This window comes from Oncorhynchus mykiss, chromosome 27 (genome assembly GCF_057628025.1).
Source record: "Oncorhynchus mykiss isolate SJ-2025 chromosome 27, ASM5762802v1, whole genome shotgun sequence".
NCBI lineage: Eukaryota > Metazoa > Chordata > Actinopteri > Salmoniformes > Salmonidae > Oncorhynchus > Oncorhynchus mykiss.
In genome coordinates this window covers 43,743,273-43,765,810 of record NC_143048.1, presented here as the reverse complement: position 1 = coordinate 43,765,810, position 22,538 = coordinate 43,743,273, and the positions used below count along the sequence as shown (strand labels likewise).

General features: G+C 45.3%; 1 protein-coding gene across 10 annotated transcripts in view; it reads right to left on the bottom strand.

Annotated features, from left to right (window-relative positions):
* Positions 1-22,538, bottom strand: part of cux1b (cut-like homeobox 1b) — a 174,090-nt gene extending 151,552 nt beyond the window's left edge. For 9 of the 10 annotated variants that reach the window (XM_036965636.2, XM_036965639.2, XM_036965638.2 and 6 more), the window contains exon 1: positions 22,099-22,538. In XM_036965636.2, coding sequence (XP_036821531.2) covers positions 22,099-22,161 — 63 coding nt within the window. In that variant the 5' untranslated portion in view covers positions 22,162-22,538. The remainder of the gene's footprint in view (positions 1-22,098) is intronic. The other variant, XM_036965643.2, reaches the window with a different exon arrangement.

Genomic DNA, 22,538 nt, shown 5'->3' with positions numbered 1-22,538 from the left:
GCAGCCCAAGCGTATTACAGCATACAATTAGAATACAGAACTGGTTAGTGTACTGTGTTAGAATGGAGGGCCTTTTAGAAGGGTGGTTGTAGAGAAAAACATTTTCAAATACACCTGAGACGCTGTGACCCTCACCCCAGGCAAGAGAGCTACACTCAGGTCACGTTGTGTTTGTAATGGAAGGTTATATGCTAGGGATGTAGCGATTCACCGGTAACGCACCGGTAACCGGTTCTAACGTGCATCGGTTAAGATGCATCGGTCCACGGGAGCCCAAACCGATCTAAACGAACATAAGAAAACCGATTCAAAAGTTACGAATCACCGGTTCACTAAAAATGGTTTTACTCATAAATTGCTTTCTGTCTTATCTCAAAAATGTGACTCGTTTCTGTTCTTTCTAGGGAAACTAGGTGTACACTACTTCACAGGAAGTGCATTTGTGTCAGAAATGCCTTCTGGAACATGTGAACTTTCAGGTGCATTAATAACAAACTTGTATACCATCTCTAAATATAAACAAAATTATATGAAAATTGCGAGCCTAGTTGGTTTAGCCATGGAAAAAGACAGGAACTTTCCAGCTAACCATGATTGGCTGAGATAATGGGTGGGCTGGATATGCAGAGAGATGATTTCAGATTGGTCTGCCATGTAGCATGTTTCTGTCTATAACATGAGCTGCTCAGTAGGTCAAATCAAATGTATTTATAAAGCCCTTCTTACATCAGCTGATATCTCAAAGTGCTGTACAGAAACCCAGCCTAAACCCCCAAACAGCAGGCAATGCAGGTGTAGAAGCACAGTGGTTAGGAAAAACTCCCTAGAAAGGCCAAAACCTAGGAAGAAACCTAGAGAGGAACCAGGCTGTGTGGGGTGGCCAGTCCTCTTCTGGCTGTGCCAGGTGGAGATTATAAACCTAGAGAGGAAACAGGCTATGAGGGGGCAGCCACACCACAGCCAAACACTACCAGACATAGGCTATAGCTTAACGGCAGGGACAGATATAGCCTAGACAAGAGGGAGAAGGAGGGACAGATGGACAGAGGTTGAAAGAAGGAAAAGGAGGGTGTGAGGCTGCCATGTTGGAGAGCACCAGGAGGACTCCTGCACAGAATCTACAGATCTTTTCAAATGTCTGCTTTCTTTTCCCAAGGCCTCTTCTGGCTGTGCCGGGTGGAGATTATAACAGAACATGGCCGAGATGTTCAAATGTTCATAGGTGACCAGCGGGGTCAAATAATAATAGGTGTAAGTCATTCTTTCTAGTGCAGATTTTTTTAAATATATATATATATATATATATATATATATATATATATATATATATATCATAAAGTATATCATAAAGAACTGCAAAAGTGTTGCTAATGCTCTCCACTATCTGGAAGACGGAGTGTTTTGAAATCAGTGGAATGTCCGGTGGGAGCCGAGTATGATCGCTAAGGAGATTCGGGCTTTCGATTGCAAATATGCGGATGGAAGACGAAAAGAGAACCTGTCTTCGGATTACATCTTGCAACTAAGGGCAACCATGGTATCCCATGACAGAGAGGGAGAAGCGTTCATCCATGTATCCAGGTAAGAGAGTCTAGCTAGCTACATTTATAGATATGAAACTTTTCAAATTTTGTAAGAAAGTAGTTTTCATTGTAAGTTAAAACGTACGGTTAGCTCGCTAGCTAACGTTAAGTGTATGATCTGTGTAGTAATATTATTTGTATCTCAGAGTCATTTGCATTGCTAGTTATAGCCTAATGTTTCCTAGATAGCTAACATTGAAACCTAGTTGGTTTGCGTTATCTACCTTCAGATTCATGCAGGGTGGTAACGTTATGATTCGAGATTATGGTCCATTGTTTAGCTAGCTAAGTCTAAACAAAAAGACTCCACTATGCAACTAAACATTTCACTGTACCGTTTACAACTTCTGTATCCTGTGCATGTCACAAATAAACTTTGATTTTATTTGATATAGTGTGTTTACCAGAGATAATGTGAACAACAACAAGATCTGCACCAAAGTCAAATGAGGACGTTAGGCCGACGAGTCCAAGTTCTAAAATTCTCCAGCAGAAGCCCTGCTTTTATTTCAACACTATTTTAAGCTATTTTCTGTAACATGAAATAATGATCTTGTTTAGCTAAAAGTTAAGACTTTGTCCGCTCTATGATATGGCCATTATTTGAAATGGCTAGCCAGCTAACTTAACATTAGCTAGCTAGCTAACAAGCTAGAAATGAACTAAAACATTGTTTAGAAAGTTGCTTTTTTGTTGCCTGGCTAGCTAGATTGACATTTACTAAATACAATTTTTAAATGGATGGGTTTATTGGTGTTAAAAAAAACACACCAGTTATGCTATTTTGAACCACCTGTCATGCAGCCTGTCGCTTTTGTGTTTATACCTTTCCAAAACGACAAGTTCGACGTCGGACGATAATAGAATGTCCATGATGTCACTGCGATAACTATCTACGGACGTAGTATAAACCAGTCTTTAGTCTTGAAATGTGTGGTTGTTTAGTATGGCTACTGTAACCGTACTCCATCTGTTTAGCACATGGCCTCATGTGAATTCTTAAAGAGATGGGCGGGGCTAAGACTTACGCTGGTGTTAAGGATTCTGAATGGGCGTAGATAAATAAGAACTCACCAGTAGGTGTACCAAATCATTCAACGAGCTATTTTCTAAAAAATGGGGTTACAAGTTTATCAACATTCAAAGCAGAATTACTTTCTCATTGCTCCTCAACTGTAGATGATATGTATGATATACCATTTTCTAGCCTTGAATCTCTACTTTTATCCAATGTAAATAAAATTTAAAAAAATACAAATGTTGCTACATGAGACCGAATGGAGTCGGTCGGTCACAAATAATTGACGCGTTCTCTCCTTCAGCCTATCCAACTTCTATGCATGTAACTAGGGATAACATTAATCTAAAAGTCAGATAAATGTGGTCACCGTGCGGGAGACAGCTGCTGGCACCAACAAGAGGTAGTAGGCCTGCCCATAAACTTTCGTTATTGACCAAATACTTATTTTCCACCATAATTTGCAAATGAATGAATTAAAAATCCTACAATGTGATTTTCTGGATTTTTTTCCCTCATTTTGTCTGTCATAGTTGACGTGTACCTATGATGAAAATTACAGGCCTCTCTCATCTTTTTAAGTGGGAGAACTTGCACAATTGGTGGCAGACTAAATACTTTTTTGCCCCACTGTAGAGAGTGACAGTGCTGTGCTGGCTAGCCTGTCTATGGGGCTGTAGTTCCTCTGTGATATAGAGAAGCTGTGGTTTGTTGGGTCTGTTTATAAACAGAGATGCAAATCTGACAACAAAGGAGCAGCCGTCAGAGCTCACCTCACACAACCCGACGAGTAAACACAGGACTGAACCCAGACATCAGATGTCAGGCTGTGTGAAGTAAAACACAGGACCAAAGGAAAAAAATCAGTCAAATGAAATGCATTATGCCCTAATCTATGAATTTCACATGACTGGGAATACAGATATGCACCATATTCATGGTCACAGATACCTTAAATAAAAGGTAGGGGCGTGGATCAGAAAACCAGTCAGTATCTGGTGTGACCACCATTTTTCACATCTCCTTCACAGAGTTGATAAGGCTGTTGATTGTATCCTGTGGGATGTAGTTCCACTCTTCTTCAATGGCTGTGTGAAGTTGCTGGGTTATGGCAGGGAAGTGGAACACGCGGTCGTACATGTCGATCCAGAGCATCCCAAACATGCTCAACGTGTGAGATGTCTGGTGAGAATGCAGGCCATGGAAGAACAGACATTTTGTGTACCGATCTTAGCGACATTAGGCTGTGCATTATCATGCTGAAACATGAGGTGATGGTGGCGGATGAATGGCACGACAATGGGGCCTCAGGATCTCGTCACAGTATCTCGGTGCATTCAAATTGCCATCGATAAAATGAATTTGTGTTCATTGTCCGTAGCTTATGTCTGCCCATACCATAACCCCACCATGGGGCACTCTGTTAACACAACGTTAACATCAGCAAACCGCTCGCCCACGCGACGCCATATAAGCGGTCTACCATGTGCCCGGTACAGTTGAAACCGGGATTCCTCCATGAAGAGCAAACTTCTCCAGCGTGTCAGTGGACATCGACGGGGAGCATTTACCCACTGAAGTCGGTTACGACGCCAAACTAGAGTCAGGTCAAGACCCTGGTGAAGACGATGAGCACGCAGAGGAGTTTCACCGAGATGGTTTCTGACAGTTTATGCAGAAATTCTTTGGTGGTGTAAACCCCCAGTATCATCAGCTGTCCGGGTGGCTGGTCTCAGACGATCCCCCAGGTGAAGAAGCCTGATCTGGAGGTCCTGGGCTGGCGCGGTTACATGTGGTCTGCGGTTGTGAGGCTGGTTGGAAGTACTGCCAAATTCACTAAAACAATGTTGGAGGTAGACAAATTGAATATTAAATTATCTGGCAAAAGCTCTGGTGGACATTCCTGCAGCCAGCATGCAGATTGCATGCTCCCTGAAAACTTGAGACATCTGTGGCATTGTGTTGTCTGACAAAACAGCACATTTTAGAGTGGCCTTTTATTGTCCCCAGCACAAGTTGCACCTGTGTAATGATCATGCTGTTTAATCAGCATCTTGATATACCACACCTGCCAGGTGGATGGATTATCTTGGTAAAGGAGAAATGCTCACTAACAGGGATGTAAACAAATTTGTGCAAAACATTTGAGAGAAATAGGCTTTTCTGTGCATATTGAATATTTCTAGAAGAGACTGTCTTTCAGTAAAGAACTCTTTGCAAGGGGTAATTGACACGGAGGGTGACGTTAGCCATGTTTCCGTTAACTCGTCCAGTAATTTATTTTGTCGACATTTAGAAAGTTTGCATAGTTTGAGTGTTACGGTGCGTTTCCATTGACCGATCCTGGGTGTCAATAAAAAACCACTGATGTGATGACATCACACCAAAAAACAGAACAAAAACTAGTGTTGAATCAAAATGAAGAGGTTGAAGTGTTTTCCATTAAACATTTAGACAAATTACGAAATTAGCGACAGCCCGTATGTGCCCTCCCACATGCCTGCTTAATGTTTCAGGCAGCCCTGAAGGGCATACGGGCTGTCGCTAATTTCGTAATCTGTGGCATTGTGGTCCTCCCACCTATCTGTTTAATGTTTCAGGCAGCCCGTATGTCCTCCCACCTATCTGTTTAATGTTTCAGGCAGCCCGTATGTCCTCCCACCTATCTGTTTAATGTTTCAGGCAGCCCGTATGTCCTCCCACCTATCTGTTTAATGTTTCAGGCAGCCCGTATGTCCTCCCACCTATCTGTTTAATGTTTCAGGCAGCCCGTATGTCCTCCCACCTATCTGTTTAATGTTTCAGGCAGCCCGTATGTCCTCCCACCTATCTGTTTAATGTTTCAGGCAGCCCGTATGTCCTCCCACCTATCTGTTTAATGTTTCAGGCAGCCCGTATGTCCTCCCACCTATCTGTTTAATGTTTCAGGCAGCCCGTATGTCCTCCCACCTATCTGTTTAATGTTTCAGGCAGCCCGTATGTCCTCCCACCTATCTGTTTAATGTTTCAGGCAGCCCGTATGTCCTCCCACCTATCTGTTTAATGTTTCAGGCAGCCCGTATGTCCTCCCACCTATCTGTTTAATGTTTCAGGCAGCCCGTATGTCCTCCCACCTACCTGTTTAATGTTTCAGGCAGCCCGTATGTCCTCCCACCTATCTGTTTAATGTTTCAGGCAGCCTGTATGTCCTCCCACCTATCTGTTTAATGTTTCAGGCAGCCCGTATATGTCCTCCCACCTATCTGTTTAATGTTTCAGACAGCCCGTATGTCCTCCCACCTACCTGTTTAATGTTTCAGGCAGCCCGTATGTCCTCCCACCTACCTGTTTAATGTTTCAGGCAGCCCGTATGTCCTCCCACCTATCTGTTTAATGTTTCAGGCAGCCCATATATGTCCTCCCACCTACCTGTTTAATGTTTCAGGCAGCCCGTATGCCCTCCCACCTATCTGTTTAATGTTTCAGGCAGCCCGTATGCCCTCCCACCTATCTGTTTAATGTTTCAGGCAGCCCGTATGTCCTCCCACCTATCTGTTTAATGTTTCAGGCAGCCCGTATGTCCTCCCCACCTCCTCCCACCTATCTGTTTAATGTTTCAGGCAGCCCGTATATGTCCTCCCACCTATCTGTTTAATGTTTCAGGCAGCCCGTATGTCCTCCCACCTACCTGTTTACTGTTTCAGGCAGCCCGTATGTCCTCCCACCTACCTGTTTACTGTTTCAGGCAGCCCGTATGTCCTCCCACCTACCTGTTTACTGTTTCAGGCAGCCCGTATGTCCTCCCACCTACCTGTTTACTGTTTCAGGCAGCCCATATGTCCTCCCACCTACCTGTTTACTGTTTCAGGCAGCCCGTATGTCCTCCCACCTATCTGTTTAATGTTTCAGGCAGCCCGTATGTCCTCCCACCAACCTGTTTAATGTTTCAGGAAAGCCAGCATGGAAAGAATACAGTAACTGACTGATAATTCTGATGTGCCAACATATTGGGGCGGCAGGTAGCCTAGTGGTTAGAGGCGGCAGGTAGCCTAGTGGTTAGAGGAGGCAGGTAGCCTAGTGGTTAGAGGCGGCAGGTATCCTAGTGGTTAGAGGCGGCAGGTAGGCTAGTGGTTAGAGGAGGCAGGTAGGCTAGTGGTTAGAGGAGGCAGGTAGCCTAGTGGTTAGAGGAGGCAGGTAGCCTAGTGGTTAGAGGAGGCAGGTAGGCTAGTGGTTAGAGGAGGCAGGTAGGCTAGTGGTTAGAGGAGGCAGGTAGGCTAGTGGTTAGAGGCAGGTAGCCTAGTGGTTAGAGGAGGAAGGTAGCCTAGTGGTTAGAGGAGGCAGGTAGCCTAGTGGTTAGAGGAGGCAGGTAGCCTAGTGGTTAGAGGAGGCAGGTAGCCTAGTGGTTAGAGGAGGCAGGTAGCCTAGTGGTTAGAGGAGGCAGGTAGCCTAGTGGTTAGAGGAGGCAGGTAGCCTCGTGGTTAGAGGAGGCAGGTAGCCTCGTGGTTAGAGGAGGCAGGTAGGCTCGTGGTTAGAGGAGGCAGGTAGGCTCGTGGTTAGAGGAGGCAGGTAGGCTAGTGGTTAGAGAGGCAGGTAGCCTAGTGGTTAGAGGAGGCAGGTAGGCTAGTGGTTAGAGGAGGCAGGTAGCCTCGTGGTTAAGAGCGTTGAACTAGTAACCGAAAGGTTGCTAGATCGAATCCCCGAGCTGACAAGGTAAAAATCTGTCGTTCTGCCCCTGAACAGGCAGTTAACCAACTGTTCCTAGAACACCATTGAAAATAAGAATTTGTTCGTCACTGACTTGCCTAGTTAAATAAATAAATAAATAAATAAATAAACATATTGCCAGGATCCGTGCCTTGGTGAAATGTACACTCCTGTAGATCTTGAATGTCAGGACAATCCTTGTCCTGGCAAAGACATTTTATCTTATAGTTGGAAAAAAATACATTATTTCAAGCAGTAGGCATTCAGAATCCAAATGCAGAGCGGAGCATTACATGTCCCACACGTACCTTAACAATGATTTGGCAATTATAATTTATTCGAAAAACACTTTCTATCATTCGTAGCAATAAAGAAAGTTTGACAAAAGAAAAAAGCCAAACCCCTATTGAATGGATACAAACTTTAACGATCTTTTACGAAACGTCTAATTTCTGCCATGTCCATTACACATTGAATAAACCTGGGTCAATGGAATCCTGCCTACTGACAGTGAGGGTTCGTTGGGTTGGCCTCTTGCCTGGACTTCCTTGCAAGACTTTGAGAATTAAGTGGTTGGGGAGCAGAGGTAAAATACTTCATTTCACTGTGCTCATGTTTGAGACCAGAGATAGTTTAAATGAGTGTAATTCATTACTTCAGGTAACAAGCAATGAGTGTAATTTCTGAGACCTGTCTAAACCATTTCTGTGCTATTAGTTTGTTGGTACAGATACATTGAAAATATGAATCCTCTTAGCTGAGACTGGCTCACAGGACAATACATGATATGGGTAAATAGCAGGAAATGAGTAGGATGGTTTTAGTATGGTGGAAGTGTAACAAACTGTTGTGGGTCATAGGGGGTGAGGGGAGGCTGGAGAGGGGCGTAGAGGGAAACAGACAGGGGTAATTCATCCTCCCAAGGTCCAGATTTTTCATCCCTGCTTTTACCGAGCGGAACGGCTAGGATATTGAGATGGGATCAGAGGGTAGTGGGATGTTTCAGCAAAGATAAAGACCACATTACAAAACACAGACGCTTCCCCTCTCTACCAGGAAAACAGAGAGAGAACAGGGAGAGAGAGAGAGAGAGAAGAGAAAGAGAGCACAGAGAGAGATAAAGAACTATTGAGCCTCTCATCTCTGAATTAATTCCTCCATCCTGCCGAAAAGCCATTCTGTGTCACAGAGGAGATTAGGGACAAGAACAGAGATATGGGGCTAAAAAAAATGGAACCTGGGAGCAGGGAGAGGGTGCTATGGGGATTAGTCATCTCCAGATGATGAGCAGGGAGAGGGCGCTATGGGGATTAGTCATCTCTAGATGAGGAGCAGGGAGAGGGCGCTATGGGGATTAGTCATCTCCAGATGAGGTGCAGGGAGAGGGCGCTACGGGGATTAGTCATCTCCAGATGAGGAGCAGGGAGAGGGCGCTATGGGGATTAGTCATCTCTAGATGAGGAGCAGGGAGAGGGCGCTATGGGGATTAGTCATCTCTAGATGAGGAGCAGGGAGAGGGCGCTATGGGGATTAGTCATCTCTAGATGAGGAGCAGGGAGAGGGCGCTATGGGGATTAGTCATCTCCAGATGAGGAGCAGGGAGAGGGCGCTATGGGGATTAGTCATCTCCAGATGAGGTGCAGGGAGAGGGCGCTATGGGGATTAGTCATCTCTAGATGAGGAGCAGGGAGAGGGCGCTATGGGGATTAGTCATCTCTAGATGAGGAGCAGGGAGAGGGCGCTATGGGGATTAGTCATCTCCAGATGAGGAGCAGGGAGAGGGCGCTATGGGGATTAGTCATCTCTAGATGTGGAGCAGGGAGAGGGCGCTATGGGGATTAGTCATCTCTAGATGAGGAGCAGGGAGAGGGCGCTATGGGGATTAGTCATCTCTAGATGTGGAGCAGGGAGAGGGCGCTATGGGGATTAGTCATCTCTAGATGAGGAGGAGGAGCTACGGGGATTAGTCATCTCTAGATGAGGAGGAGGGAGAGGGCGCTATGGGGATTAGTCATATCTAGATGAGAAGGAGGAGCTATGGGGATTAGTCATCTCTAGATGAGGAGGAGGGAGAGGGCGCTATGGGGATTAGTCATCTCCAGATGAGGAGCAGGGAGAGGGCGCTATGGGGATTAGTCATCTCCAGATGAGGTGCAGGGAGAGGGCGCTATGGGGATTAGTCATCTCCAGATGAGGAGCAGGGAGAGGGCGCTATGGGGATTAGTCATCTCCAGATGAGGAGCAGGGAGAGGGCGCTATGGGGATTAGTCATCTCCAGATGAGGTGCAGGGAGAGGGCGCTATGGGGATTAGTCATCTCCAGATGAGGAGCAGGGAGAGGGCGCTATGGGGATTAGTCATCTCCAGATGAGGTGCAGGGAGAGGGCGCCCTAAGCAGAGAGTTGACCCTAAAGTGTAAATCTGGACCCTCTGTAGTTCTGACAGTCTATTAATGCTCTATCCCCAATTATAAACGTTCATCACTGGGATGGATTAGAGCAAAACACAAGCCCACCTCAGACGAGAGAACAACAAGCTAAACACAGGCTACACCGTGGAGGTGGAGTCAAGTCCACACAAAGATCAAATAGACACAGAGTTTATTTACAGACGATGGGATATGGGTGTTCTCATGAAGGGACTACGTGACTGTCTCACCCTTCTCAGTGGGTCTAACCTTACAATTACACACTGAATGCAACGCGATGGTTGAGTTCCTGCCCCGACTACAGTGATGACACAGGGCAGATCTTACAATGCCTGGATAGGTACAGTATTTAACATATCAGCCAGCGTCTAAAATTAACACCAGCAACCTGCCAAATGCGGGTAGATTTTGGCATTGACGGTTAAGAATGTCTAATTCACCAGCCACGTCGGCGGGTGGTCACACTCTGGGCTCTACAGTGCGAGCATTTCATAAAAAAATAAGACCCAAGTCAAGTATGGGCACAAGTGCAAGTTGAGATTTATAGCCAAATAAATTATGCAGTAGCTGTTTTTTCTGCTGTTTTGTTTCATATCTGGTAACGCACAAAGAAATCTCAACTCTAACTTCAAAGCTATCCCACCTCACGCAGCAACACTGCCTGTCTAGGGGGCCGTGAGCGCTGGGTGTTTGTGGTGAAAGATTTATTTTTAGACGCAATTTGCACAGGCATAAAAGTTGGTCTAATTTACTCGAAAGACTACTAAAAAGTGAGACTTTGTCCTCGTGTTTCTTGGCTATTTACATTGTTTTATTCACAAATGAGGTTGTTTTCCAATGCGAGTTTGCTTCCACTACTCGCAAAAAGAGAACTTTGCTGTCTACTAGTCAGATTCTTTACTAGTCGGTCGCCCCGTTACCAAGGTAACATTAAAGGGGCAGCTGAACATTTCACTCAATCAAAATGTATTTCACCTTTATTTAACCAGGTAAACCAGTTGAGAACAAGTTCTCATTTACAACTGCAACCTGGCCAAGATAAAGCATAGCAGTGTGACAAAAACAACAAGAGTTACACATGGGTATAAATAAACGTTGTCAATAACACAATAGAAAAGGCCTACTACGTACAGTGTGTGCAAATGTAGTTCTCTGAAGACAAAGGCACAGAATATAACATTTAATTGAGCATTATACCACATTACTTCTTATTAGTAATACATTTATTGTTTTAGATATTACTAAGCATGCCATTCGTTTTTTTTGTGTGTGTGTCATTAAGGCAAAATATATATATTGGCTGTTTAAAACTAAGTGGCTGGTAATTATTATTTTGTGGCTCTACCTGCCACAGTAGCTGGTACACTAAAAAGTTAATTTAAGGCCCTGATATCAGCTAATCACATCATAGGACATAGACAAGGCATGCAACCATTGGTTGATTCAATGCAATGCCGGCTCATCTAGTCGGGCAGGAACCAACACCACCTGCTGTGTGACTCACATAATACTGCTCATCTCACTGTGACAGACCCAGAGACAGACGGGCCGACCCAGAGACAGACGGGCCGACCCAGGGACAGACGGGCCGACCCAGGGACAGACGGGCCGACCCAGGGACAGACGGGCCGACCCAGAGACAGACGGTCCGACCTAGAGACAGACGGGCCGACCCAGAGACAGACGGGCCGACCCAGGGACAGACGGGCCGACCCAGGGACAGACGGGCCGACCCAGAGACAACAGCTAGTCTGCATGCGGACTCTCAGAACGCTGACAATGAAACTGTTCACATTAATTCAGTCAGCATGGGATTGGTTTTAAATCAGTCGGCATGGGATTGGTTTTAAATCAGTCGGCACGGGATTGGTTTTAAATCAGTCGGCATGGGATTGGTTTTAAATCAGTCGGCATGGGATTGGTTTTAAATCAGTCGGCATGGGATTGGTTTTAAATCAGTCAGCATGGGATTGGTTTTAAATCAGTCAGCATGGGATTGGTTTTAAATCAGTCAGCATGGGATTGGTTTTAATTCAGTCAGCATGGGATTGGTTTTAAATCAGTCGGCATGGGATTGGTTTTAAATCAGTCGGCATGGGAATGGTTTTAAATCAGTCGGCATGGGATTGGTTTTAAATCAGTCGGCATGGGATTGGTTTTAAATCAGTCGGCATGGGATTGGTTTTAAATCAGTCGGCATGGGATTGGTTTTAAATCAGTCGGCATGGGATTGGTTTTAAATCAGTCGGCATGGGATTGGTTTTAATTCAGTCGGCATGGGATTGGTTTTAATTCAGTCGGCATGGGATTGGTTTTAAATCAGTCGGCATGGGATTGGTTTTAAATCAGTCGGCATGGGATTGGTTTTAAATCAGTCGGCATGGGATTGGTTTTAAATCAGTCGGCATGGGATTGGTTTTAAATCAGTCGGCATGGGATTGGTTTTAAATCAGTCGGCATGGGATTGGTTTTAAATCAGTCAGCATGGGATTGGTTTTAAATCAGTCAGCATGGGATTGGTTTTAAATCAGTCAGCATGGGATTGGTTTTAATTCAGTCAGCATGGGATTGGTTTTAATTCAGTCAGCATGGGATTGGTTTTAATTCAGTCAGCATGGGATTGGTTTTAAATCAGTCAGCATGGGATTGGTTTTAAATCAGTCAGCATGGGATTGGTTTTAATTCAGTCAGCATGGGATTGGTTTTAATTCAGTCAGCATGGGATTGGTTTTAATTCAGTCAGCATGGGATTGGTTTTAATTCAGTCAGCATGGGATTGGTTTTAAATCAGTCAGCATGGGATTGGTTTTAAATCAGTCAGCATGGGATTGGTTTTAAATCAGTCAGCATGGGATTGGTTTTAAATCAGTCAGCATGGGATTGGTTTTAAATCAGTCAGCATGGGATTGGTTTTAAATCAGTCAGCATGGGATTGGTTTTAAATCAGTCAGCATGGGATTGGTTTAATTCAGTCAGCATTAGATTCTGTTTTCTGTCGTCTTAGAAATATGCTGAAATTAGTCTAAAATGGTTACAAACGTTTCTATTAATTTGAGTTGAAGATCTATATATTTCTTGTGGGCATTCCTCCAGTCTGGAACTGAAATAGTTTAACACAGCCAGACAGTCGATGCTACTGTTTGTCTTATTTCTGAGTTTACACAGTGTTTTATTGACTGCTATTACCATTTCCATAGTGATACTGTCTGTTTTACTGCCGTTTCACAAAAGGATCTGAGAGAGTGAAAAACTAAAGAACACACTAACTCTCACAGACACACATACAGGTCTACAGTAGGACTAGGTTCCAGAGAGAGACAACAGACACACATACAGGTCTACAGTAGGACTAGGTTCCAGAGAGAGACAACAGACACACATACAGGTCTACAGTAGGACTAGGTTCCAGAGAGAGACAACAGACACACATACAGGTCTACAGTAGGACTAGGTTCCAGAGAGAGACAACAGACACACATACAGGTCTACAGTAGGACTAGGTTCCAGAGAGAGACAACAGACACACATACAGGTCTACAGTAGGACTAGGTTCCAGAGAGAGACAACACACACACATACAGGCCTACAGTAGGACTAGGTTCCAGAGAGAGACAACACACACACATACAGGCCTACAGTAGGACTAGGTTCCAGAGAGAGACAACAGACACACATACAGGTCTACAGTAGGACTAGGTTCCAGAGAGAGACAACAGACACATACAGGTCTACAGTAGGACTAGGTTCCAGAGAGAGACAACAGACACATACAGGTTTACGGTAGGACTAGGTTCCAGAGAGAGACAACACACACATACAGGCCTACAGTAGGACTAGGTTCCAGAGAGAGACAACACACACATACAGGCCTACAGTAGGACTAGGTTCCAGAGAGAGACAACAGACACACATACAGGTCTACAGTAGGACTAGGTTCCAGAGAGAGACAACAGACACACATACAGGTCTACAGTAGGACTAGGTTCCAGAGAGAGACAACAGACACACATACAGGTCTACAGTAGGACTAGGTTCCAGAGAGAGACAACAGACACACATACAGGTCTACAGTAGGACTAGGTTCCAGAGAGAGACAACAGACACACATACAGGTCTACAGTAGGACTAGGTTCCAGAGAGAGACAACAGACACACATACAGGTCTACAGTAGGACTAGGTTCCAGAGAGAGACAACACACACACATACAGGCCTACAGTAGGACTAGGTTCCAGAGAGAGACAACACACACACATACAGGCCTACAGTAGGACTAGGTTCCAGAGAGAGACAACAGACACACATACAGGTCTACAGTAGGACTAGGTTCCAGAGAGAGACAACAGACACATACAGGTCTACAGTAGGACTAGGTTCCAGAGAGAGACAACACACACACAAACAGGTCTACAGTAGGACTAGGTTCCAGAGAGAGACAACACACACACATACAGGCCTACAGTAGGACTAGGTTCCAGAGAGAGACAACACACACACATACAGGCCTACAGTAGAACTAGGTTCCAGAGAGAGACAACACACACACATACAGGCCTACAGTAGGACTAGGTTCAAGAGAGAGACAACACACACACATACAGGTCTACGGTAGGACTAGGTTCCAGAGAGAGACAACAGACACATACAGGTTTACGGTAGGACTAGGTTCCAGAGAGAGACAACACACACATACAGGCCTACAGTAGGACTAGGTTCCAGAGAGAGACAACACACACATACAGGCCTACAGTAGGACTAGGTTCCAGAGAGAGACAACAGACACACATACAGGCCTACAGTAGGACTAGGTTCCAGAGAGAGACAACAGACACATACAGGCCTACAGTAGGACTAGGTTCCAGAGAGAGACAACAGACACACATACAGGCCTACAGTAGGACTAGGTTCCAGAGAGAGACAACAGACACACATACAGGCCTACAGTAGGACTAGGTTCCAGAGAGAGACAACAGACACACATACAGGCCTACAGTAGGACTAGGTTCCAGAGAGAGACAACAGACACACATACAGGCCTACAGTAGGACTAGGTTCCAGAGAGAGACAACAGACACACATACAGGTCTACAGTAGGACTAGGTTCCAGAGAGAGACAACACACACACATACAGGCCTACAGTAGGACTAGGTTCCAGAGAGAGACAACAGACACACATACAGGCCTACAGTAGGACTAGGTTCCAGAGAGAGACAACACACACATGCAGGTCTACAGTCCACTGGGCTGCCTGGCCCTCCTTCCCTCCACAATACATAGGCTTTCCCTGCTTCCACACAAAGCTGAATGTTAATCTGCACGTAGCATCTAGTCAGTCACTTATCCCTGATATTCTCAGTAGTGAAAACGTGTGTGTTCACCACTGTCTGCTAAACCAATCAAATGTAAAAATAAAATGCATATATATTTTTACAATAATAATAATTATTTACTACCACTACTACAGCTCACCAGTCCACACTAGCCTGTTATTACAGGATCTCAAGTTCAAAGCCAAAATCAATGAGACTGGGTAGCAGGGCCATCATCTGTTTGCTCTATAAAAAAAATATATATATAAAAAATAAAAAATAAAAAAAAAGGTCAGACTAGCAACACACTGGGTCAATGGGTCAAACGACCTCGGAGCCCAGTTCAAGTGTAACAGCTGCAGAGTTCAAAAGGTCAAAGCACAGTCCCGGGCAAAAAGATTAGCAAAAAAAAAATACAACCTTTGAAATTGAAGGAGGTAGATTACCATTAGACAACCGGAGAGCAAAGCCAGTTCACAGCACACAAGATTAGGCCGAAGCAGACTAAATGTCCTTTTGTTTAGCTACATCTGTGTGCCATGCATTAAGTGAGTGCAACAGAGGTTTAGGCCCCTTTAAAACGGACTGCCTGTTGACTTTGCATGAACAGCATTATAAAAGTGATTAGTACCAAAACAGGAAGTTAATAGTGTCAGGGGAAGCGCTTCAAAAACGATGATTAATATCTCCCTCCCTAACAGGAATTTCAAGACGTTCTTCTAGCACAGCGATGACAGGGTCAGGTTTGGATGTTGTAAACTAATTGTCGAATGGACAAACGCATATCAGTATACAAGCTAGGTACACTACACACACACACACACACCAGGAGTCACGTTAACGCAGAACTCAGTATTTTACTGTGTTTTGTAAACGCTGATCTAAAAAAAACATCTTATTGTAATTTCTGATTATTTTAATGTCTGCTTATTGTAATTTCTGCTTATTGTAATTTCAGACATGTTGTGCTTCAGTCGCACTTCTCCACTCGGATGAGATTTCACAGGCATTCTATCAGCAGACGGCACTCTGGCTGATGTCTAGATACTTTTCTCCTGTAAAAAAGCTAGACTAACTTAAAGCAAAACATTAGGACATGTAGCTGGCTACATGTCCCATGATAAACATTTGAAATAGAATGGCCATGCATAGTTTTTTGCAAAAAAAAAAAAAAAACTTGCTATTTCATTATAAGCTATATAAAACACAGCTGAAATGGTTTAAAAACCAGAGCGCGAACACACACACACACCTGTGTATACAGCCAGATGAATCATCATAATTGGAGCAGGTTTTCTGCTGAGGCCAGTGGTCTGTGTGTTATTTTTAGGCCTGGCAGCGGCAGCCTGTAACCCTCCCCGGGGGCTGGCCAGCCCGTAACCCTCCCCGGGTTGGCCAACCCATAACCCGAGCGATACAGCACGAAGGGGAGGAGCGACACAGTACGAAGGGGAGGAGCGATACAGTACGAAGGTCCAGACATAGTGCTGTCAGTCAGCCAGTTACTGGGTCCAGGTATAGTGCCGTCAGTCAGCCAGTTACTGGGTCCAGACATAGTGCAGTCAGTCAGCCAGTTACTGGGTCCAGGCATAGTGCAGTCAGTCAGCCAGTTACTGGGTCCAGACATAGTGCTGTCAGCCAGCCAGTTACTGGGTCCAGGCATAGTGCAGTCAGTCAGCCAGTTACTGGGTCCAGGCATAGTGCTGTCAGTCAGCCAGTTACTGGGTCCAGACATAGTGCTGTCAGCCAGCCAGTTACTGGGTCCAGACATAGTGCTGTCAGTCAGCCAGTTACTGGGTCCAGGCATAGTGCCGTCAGTCAGCCAGTTACTGGGTCCAGACATAGTGCCGTCAGCCAGCCAGTTACTGGGTCCAGGCATAGTGCCGTCAGTCAGCCAGTTACTGGGTCCAGGCATAGTGCCGTCAGTCAGCCAGTTACTGGGTCCAGACATAGTGCTGTCAGCCAGCCAGTTACTGGGTCCAGACATAGTGCTGTCAGTCAGCCAGTTACTGGGTCCAGGCATAGTGCCGTCAGTCAGCCAGTTACTGGGTCCGGACATAGTGCCGTCAGCCAGCCAGTTACTGGGTCCAGACATAGTGCCGTCAGCCAGCCAGTTACTGGGTCCAGGCATAGTGCCGTCAGTCAGCCAGTTACTGGGTCCAGACATAGTGCCGTCAGCCAGCCAGTTACTGGGTCCAGGCATAGTGCCGTCAGTCAGCCAGTTACTGGGTCCAGACATAGTGCTGTCAGCCAGCCAGTTACTGGGTCCAGACATAGTGCCGTCAGTCAGCCAGTTACTGGGTCCAAGCATAGTGCAGTCAGTCAGCCAGTTACTGGGTCCAGACATAGTGCCGTCAGTCAGCCAGTTACTGGGTCCAGACATAGTGCAGTCAGTCAGCCAGTTACTGGGTCCAGACATAGTGCTGTCAGTCAGCCAGTTACTGGGTCCAGACATAGTGCAGTCAGTCAGCCAGTTACTGGGTCCAGACATAGTGCTGTCAGTCAGCCAGTTACTGGGTCCAGGCATAGTGCCGTCAGTCAGCCAGTTACTGGGTCCAGACATAGTGCAGTCAATCAGCCAGTTACTGGGTCCAGACATAGTGCCGTCAGTCAGCCAGTTACTGGGTCCAGACATAGTGCTGTCAGCCAGCCAGTTACTGGGTCCAGACATAGTGCAGTCAGTCAGCCAGTTACTGGGTCCAGACATAGTGCAGTCAGTCAGCCAGCCAGTTACTGGGTCCAGACATAGTGCAGTCAGTCAGCCAGTTACTGGGTCCAGACATAGTGCTGTCAGTCAGCCAGTTACTGGGTCCAGACATAGTGCAGTCAGTCAGTCAGCCAGTTACTGGGTCCAGACATAGTGCAGTCAGTCAGCCAGTTACTGGGTCCAGACATAGTGCAGTCAGTCAGCCAGTTACTGGGTCCAGACATAGTGCCGTCAGTCAGTCAGCCAGTTACTGGGTCCAGGCATAGTGCTGTCAGCCAGCCAGTTACTGGGTCCAGGCATAGTGCCGTCAGTCAGCCAGTTACTGGGTCCAGACATAGTGCAGTCAGTCAGCCAGCCAGTTACTGGGTCCAGACATAGTGCAGTCAGTCAGCCAGTTAGTTACTGGGTCCAGGCATAGTGCAGTCAGTCAGCCAGTTACTGGGTCCAGACATAGTGCTGTCAGTCAGCCAGTTACTGGGTCCAGACATAGTGCTGTCAGTCAGCCAGTTACTGGGTCCAGGCATAGTGCTGTCAGTCAGCCAGTTACTGGGTCCAGGCATAGTGCTGTCAGTCAGCCAGTTACTGGGTCCAGGCATAGTGCTGTCAGTCAGCCAGTTACTGGGTCCAGGCATAGTGCTGTCAGTCAGCCAGTTACTGGGTCCAGGCATAGTGCTGTCAGTCAGCCAGTTACTGGGTCCAGGCATAGTGCCGTCAGCCAGCCAGGGAGTCAGTGGGTTAGTTAGGGGGTCTGGGCAGTGTGGGGTGATGCTCACACTAGAAACAAGACGAGGGGTATATATTTCAGCTTGAGTTTCTGCACTGAGGATTGCTCTATATTTAGCTGGATGATGAAGTCGGCATGGCAACACACAGCAAAGCCAACTAACTCCTAAACATATTCAGTTCTATATGGAACACACCAAAACACCCCCAAGATAACACAGGGCTGACGACAAATTGTTCAATCTTGTATGAGATGTGTGTACGTAAAACACAGATCAAATTCAATAAAACAGACAAACAAAGGAACAGATGTGAAGACAGACAGTAGCCGTGGCAGGATTGGTCACTGGGCAGAGCGCGATACTAACGGCATAGTCTCCTCTAAACTCGGTGTAGCAACAGAGAAGTAAATATATCCACATCAGCTCATCAGTCAGAGTGCAGACCGCCACCTCATAAATTAACACTGATACTGCTACAGACAACACCAGACAAGCCGCTGAGAGATTTAAACCACTCATGTTGGATGCTGCCCCTAAATGATCTGCTTCCTGTCACCTAATCTAACTTTACCCATTAAAAACACTAATCTAGGGGGCAGTTCTGTTCTTCGTCAACCATAGACAGATTGATCAGATCACCACATTGCACATGGATGCATGGCCTTTCTACACCTACCTCTGTACACTAGGGATATACGATCAGCTACACCTATACTAATACTAAGTTCCCTTCACTTGAAACTCATTCCCAGAAGGCTGGGATCGACCTGCACCTGAATCAGGTTTGAATTAACCCTACATATGAATTAAGCACATTTTATGAGTTGGACACTTTTAAATAGGTAGAAGGAAATGATTGGATGTTGGGCATATTTGAGGCATCTCAGGTAGGAATAAAATCCATGTTGTCCGGCAGCACTGTGAAAACGCCAGGAAAAAGATGAAACCTTATAAAGGAACTGAACCCAGCTGTAAATGATTAGGGATGGTAAAACTTTCTCCATCTGTATTCATAGTCACCATGTCATCAACTATGATCCATTTTCCAGTGAGATCCCGCTAAATGAGATCCCGCTAAATGAGATCCCGGCTAAATGAGATCCCGGCTAAATGAGATCCCACTAATTGAGATCATGCTAAATAAGATCACGCTAAATGAGATCCCACTAAAAGCATTTTTGCAGCTGCAGTGCTGGTTGTCGTTGTGGGTTGGGAAAGTTGGGAAAAAAAACACGCATTTTATGGCTTATAACAGTGTTGAATAGAAAGTGTTGACAGTGCTGAGTAAAAAGTTAAACATGAGCTCACTTATAAAAACAGAAGCTCTTTGCTGTATTCGTTGAGTCCCTCTAGTCATGGTTTTTAAAAGTTTCTAAATCTCACCAGTATGAACCTTGCCGTGCGTTCCAGGGGTCTTTTTACGGTCTATGGCTCAAGGAAATGGTGATCTGAGCTGTCTGATTGGCCAGCGGGCCCCGCCGGATAGGCAGAGTTCTACCTTCAAACGTTCTTAACTGACTTGCCTAGTTAAATAAAGGTTAAATAAATAAAAAGTGAAATGATTCAAAATGGGAGCACTTTGCCTTCCCGGTGCTAGGGCTGCCGAATCAAATGCACCTATCGCCAACAGCCTGAAACAAAAAATAAAAAATAAAAACGCAAGGCTTTATCGTTGTTGTTTTTTACAGTATTGTTTGGTGGTCGACTAGGAACACCTTAGAGATCGACCAGTCGATCGTGAACGACCGGCAGGTGATCACTGCTCTAGCCCTAACCTGGGGAGACAGAATAACAGCTCAAAGAACTTTGTCCAGTAGTGGTTTCTCATTGAGGGAATAAAACAGTTCAAATGGGCCTTTAAATGGCCATGAACAAGCAGTCTGGTATTTAAGTCCTAAACACATGCAACTGCTATGGATGTCTGTTCTGTTTTGATGCTGTTACAGGATTTTCATGACCACAAACTAAAAGACAACCAATGTAATGCAGCAGGATCCACCCCTGTAAGCACCCGTTTCTGGACAGAGAGGGAGGGAGCTGCCTAACGAGATTGGAAACAACCGACAAGCCTGAGTACAGACAGACCGAGATGATCAGAGATTCTCCTTGGAAGGCAGTCCTCTAGGAGCCGACAGCACAGTGGGAGGGGGAGTAAATAAGACAGCATCAATAATAGACAGTGAATGTTCTGAGCTCACAGCCCTGGCTGGTTCCTATCCTCCAGACAGACCTGCTGGCCTCCGCTCCACACGCACACAGATTCACTGTCCTGACTAATCGGTTCTGATAGGCCTTTGCCATAATTACCCAGGGCCTCATCACAAACTTATGCGATGCATATTTCATGTCCAGGCTGTACAGTAGACTGCACTGGCAGTCAATTGAGGAAAAGCCAAATCCCAGACAAATTTACACACTCCACTTCAAAGAGGGAGAAAATACATTTTAAAAAGGTAGAGAGAGCACGCAAGTTACTGAAATATTTTCTGTGATCTCTAGATGAATCACAGGCAGAAGGAAGGAATCAAATACATTTGGTTTTATGGAGATGAGCCTTGATTATAGAGCACGAGTGCATCTCAGTCTGCATATGTATGGCCAAGCACAAATGTAGACTAGAAAGTGTATTTCTCACAATTGTTGTTTCCCCTACAAAAAAAAGCATTTTTTTATTATCTTCTTCCAATTTTGGCACATTCCCACCTATTTCATAACCTTCCTGACAACTAATGAAATGTTATTCCACAAATACAACGTAACGTTCAATTGCTGGGAAGCGAGTCAAAATGTGTCACGTGTCTGGCATAGCGAGATAAAAATTTCCAACACTGTTTTTTTGTGTTCGTTTAAAATATATATATAAAAATATAAAAACATAAACATGTTAAATGAGAAAAAGAGATTAATCCGGGTTTCCCAAGCTGCTGTCTATGTGGAACTGTTACCACGTACACGACAACTTCTCGGAGTCGACGACACACAACACACACAAAAAAACACACAAGTTAGCTTTAGCTCATGTTAGCAACTAGCTAATTCGCTTAGGTGAACTACCTCTCCCTAAAATACAGCGAAAGGTGTTCAAATCGATTGTGGGCTAGAAAGTTACCGTCAAAAATAACCTTGTATAAACGTTTGGGTCTGATTTGACGAAATGGATAGCTAACTACTGTCATCACATCGCCAGCATCGACGTAGGATCACTTCATTTCCAACCTCTCCTCCAAAAAATAAATAATCAGGAAACGCAAAAGCTCCAGACCAAGCTAACAAGCAGGTAGTTGGCCCACACTACTGCATGCAAACAACAACAACAACAAAAGTTGACAAGGAGACATATGTGTATTTCTGATTGGATATTGTGGTCTGCTCATCATCCTGAATGATGTATTTATGTAATAACGACGTTACCCCGCGGCATCGCCAGGGCGCCAGACGATCGATGGGAATTTAACAAAGACGATCAATTTCCGATCAGCTAGAAAGCCACTTTCATCAATGCGAAAAGAGATCGGTCTCTCTCTCTCTCTCTCTTACAAGCGGAATCAAAATACCGACAGAAAAGCCAGTCGAACACAAAACATATCGTCCACGTAGCGAAAGATTTGAAATGGTACGAAACAACTCAAAAGGAGAAAAGACTGACCTGCAGTTGTTGTAAATCAAAACGCTTCCAATATTGAAACATTGATCCCGCATTGGCCGCCATCTTGAGACATATTGAGACGGAATGAGAAGCTGATAGAGAGAGCGAGGGTTGGAGTTCAGGGGAAAGGAAGGGGGGAGCGCGGAAAACACGGAACGGATCTCTCGAATAAGGCCCTTCTGATCGAACAGTGGCGCGGAATGGACTTTATTGAACGGGAACATACTGTATTCAATAGTGCCACGGAGTAGGGTTATTGAACGAGAGATGGCAAGTGTCAATAGGGTAAAATGTGGACTGGATTTCTACATGGGCTTTTGAAATCAAGCTCTTTTGTTGGTTAATTAAGGGCGCTTCGTGGTCATTCTGACGTCTGCATTGGCCGCGCAGCATTTATGGTGATATGGCCTCAAGCAGAAGTCAAAGCATTCATACTTCTT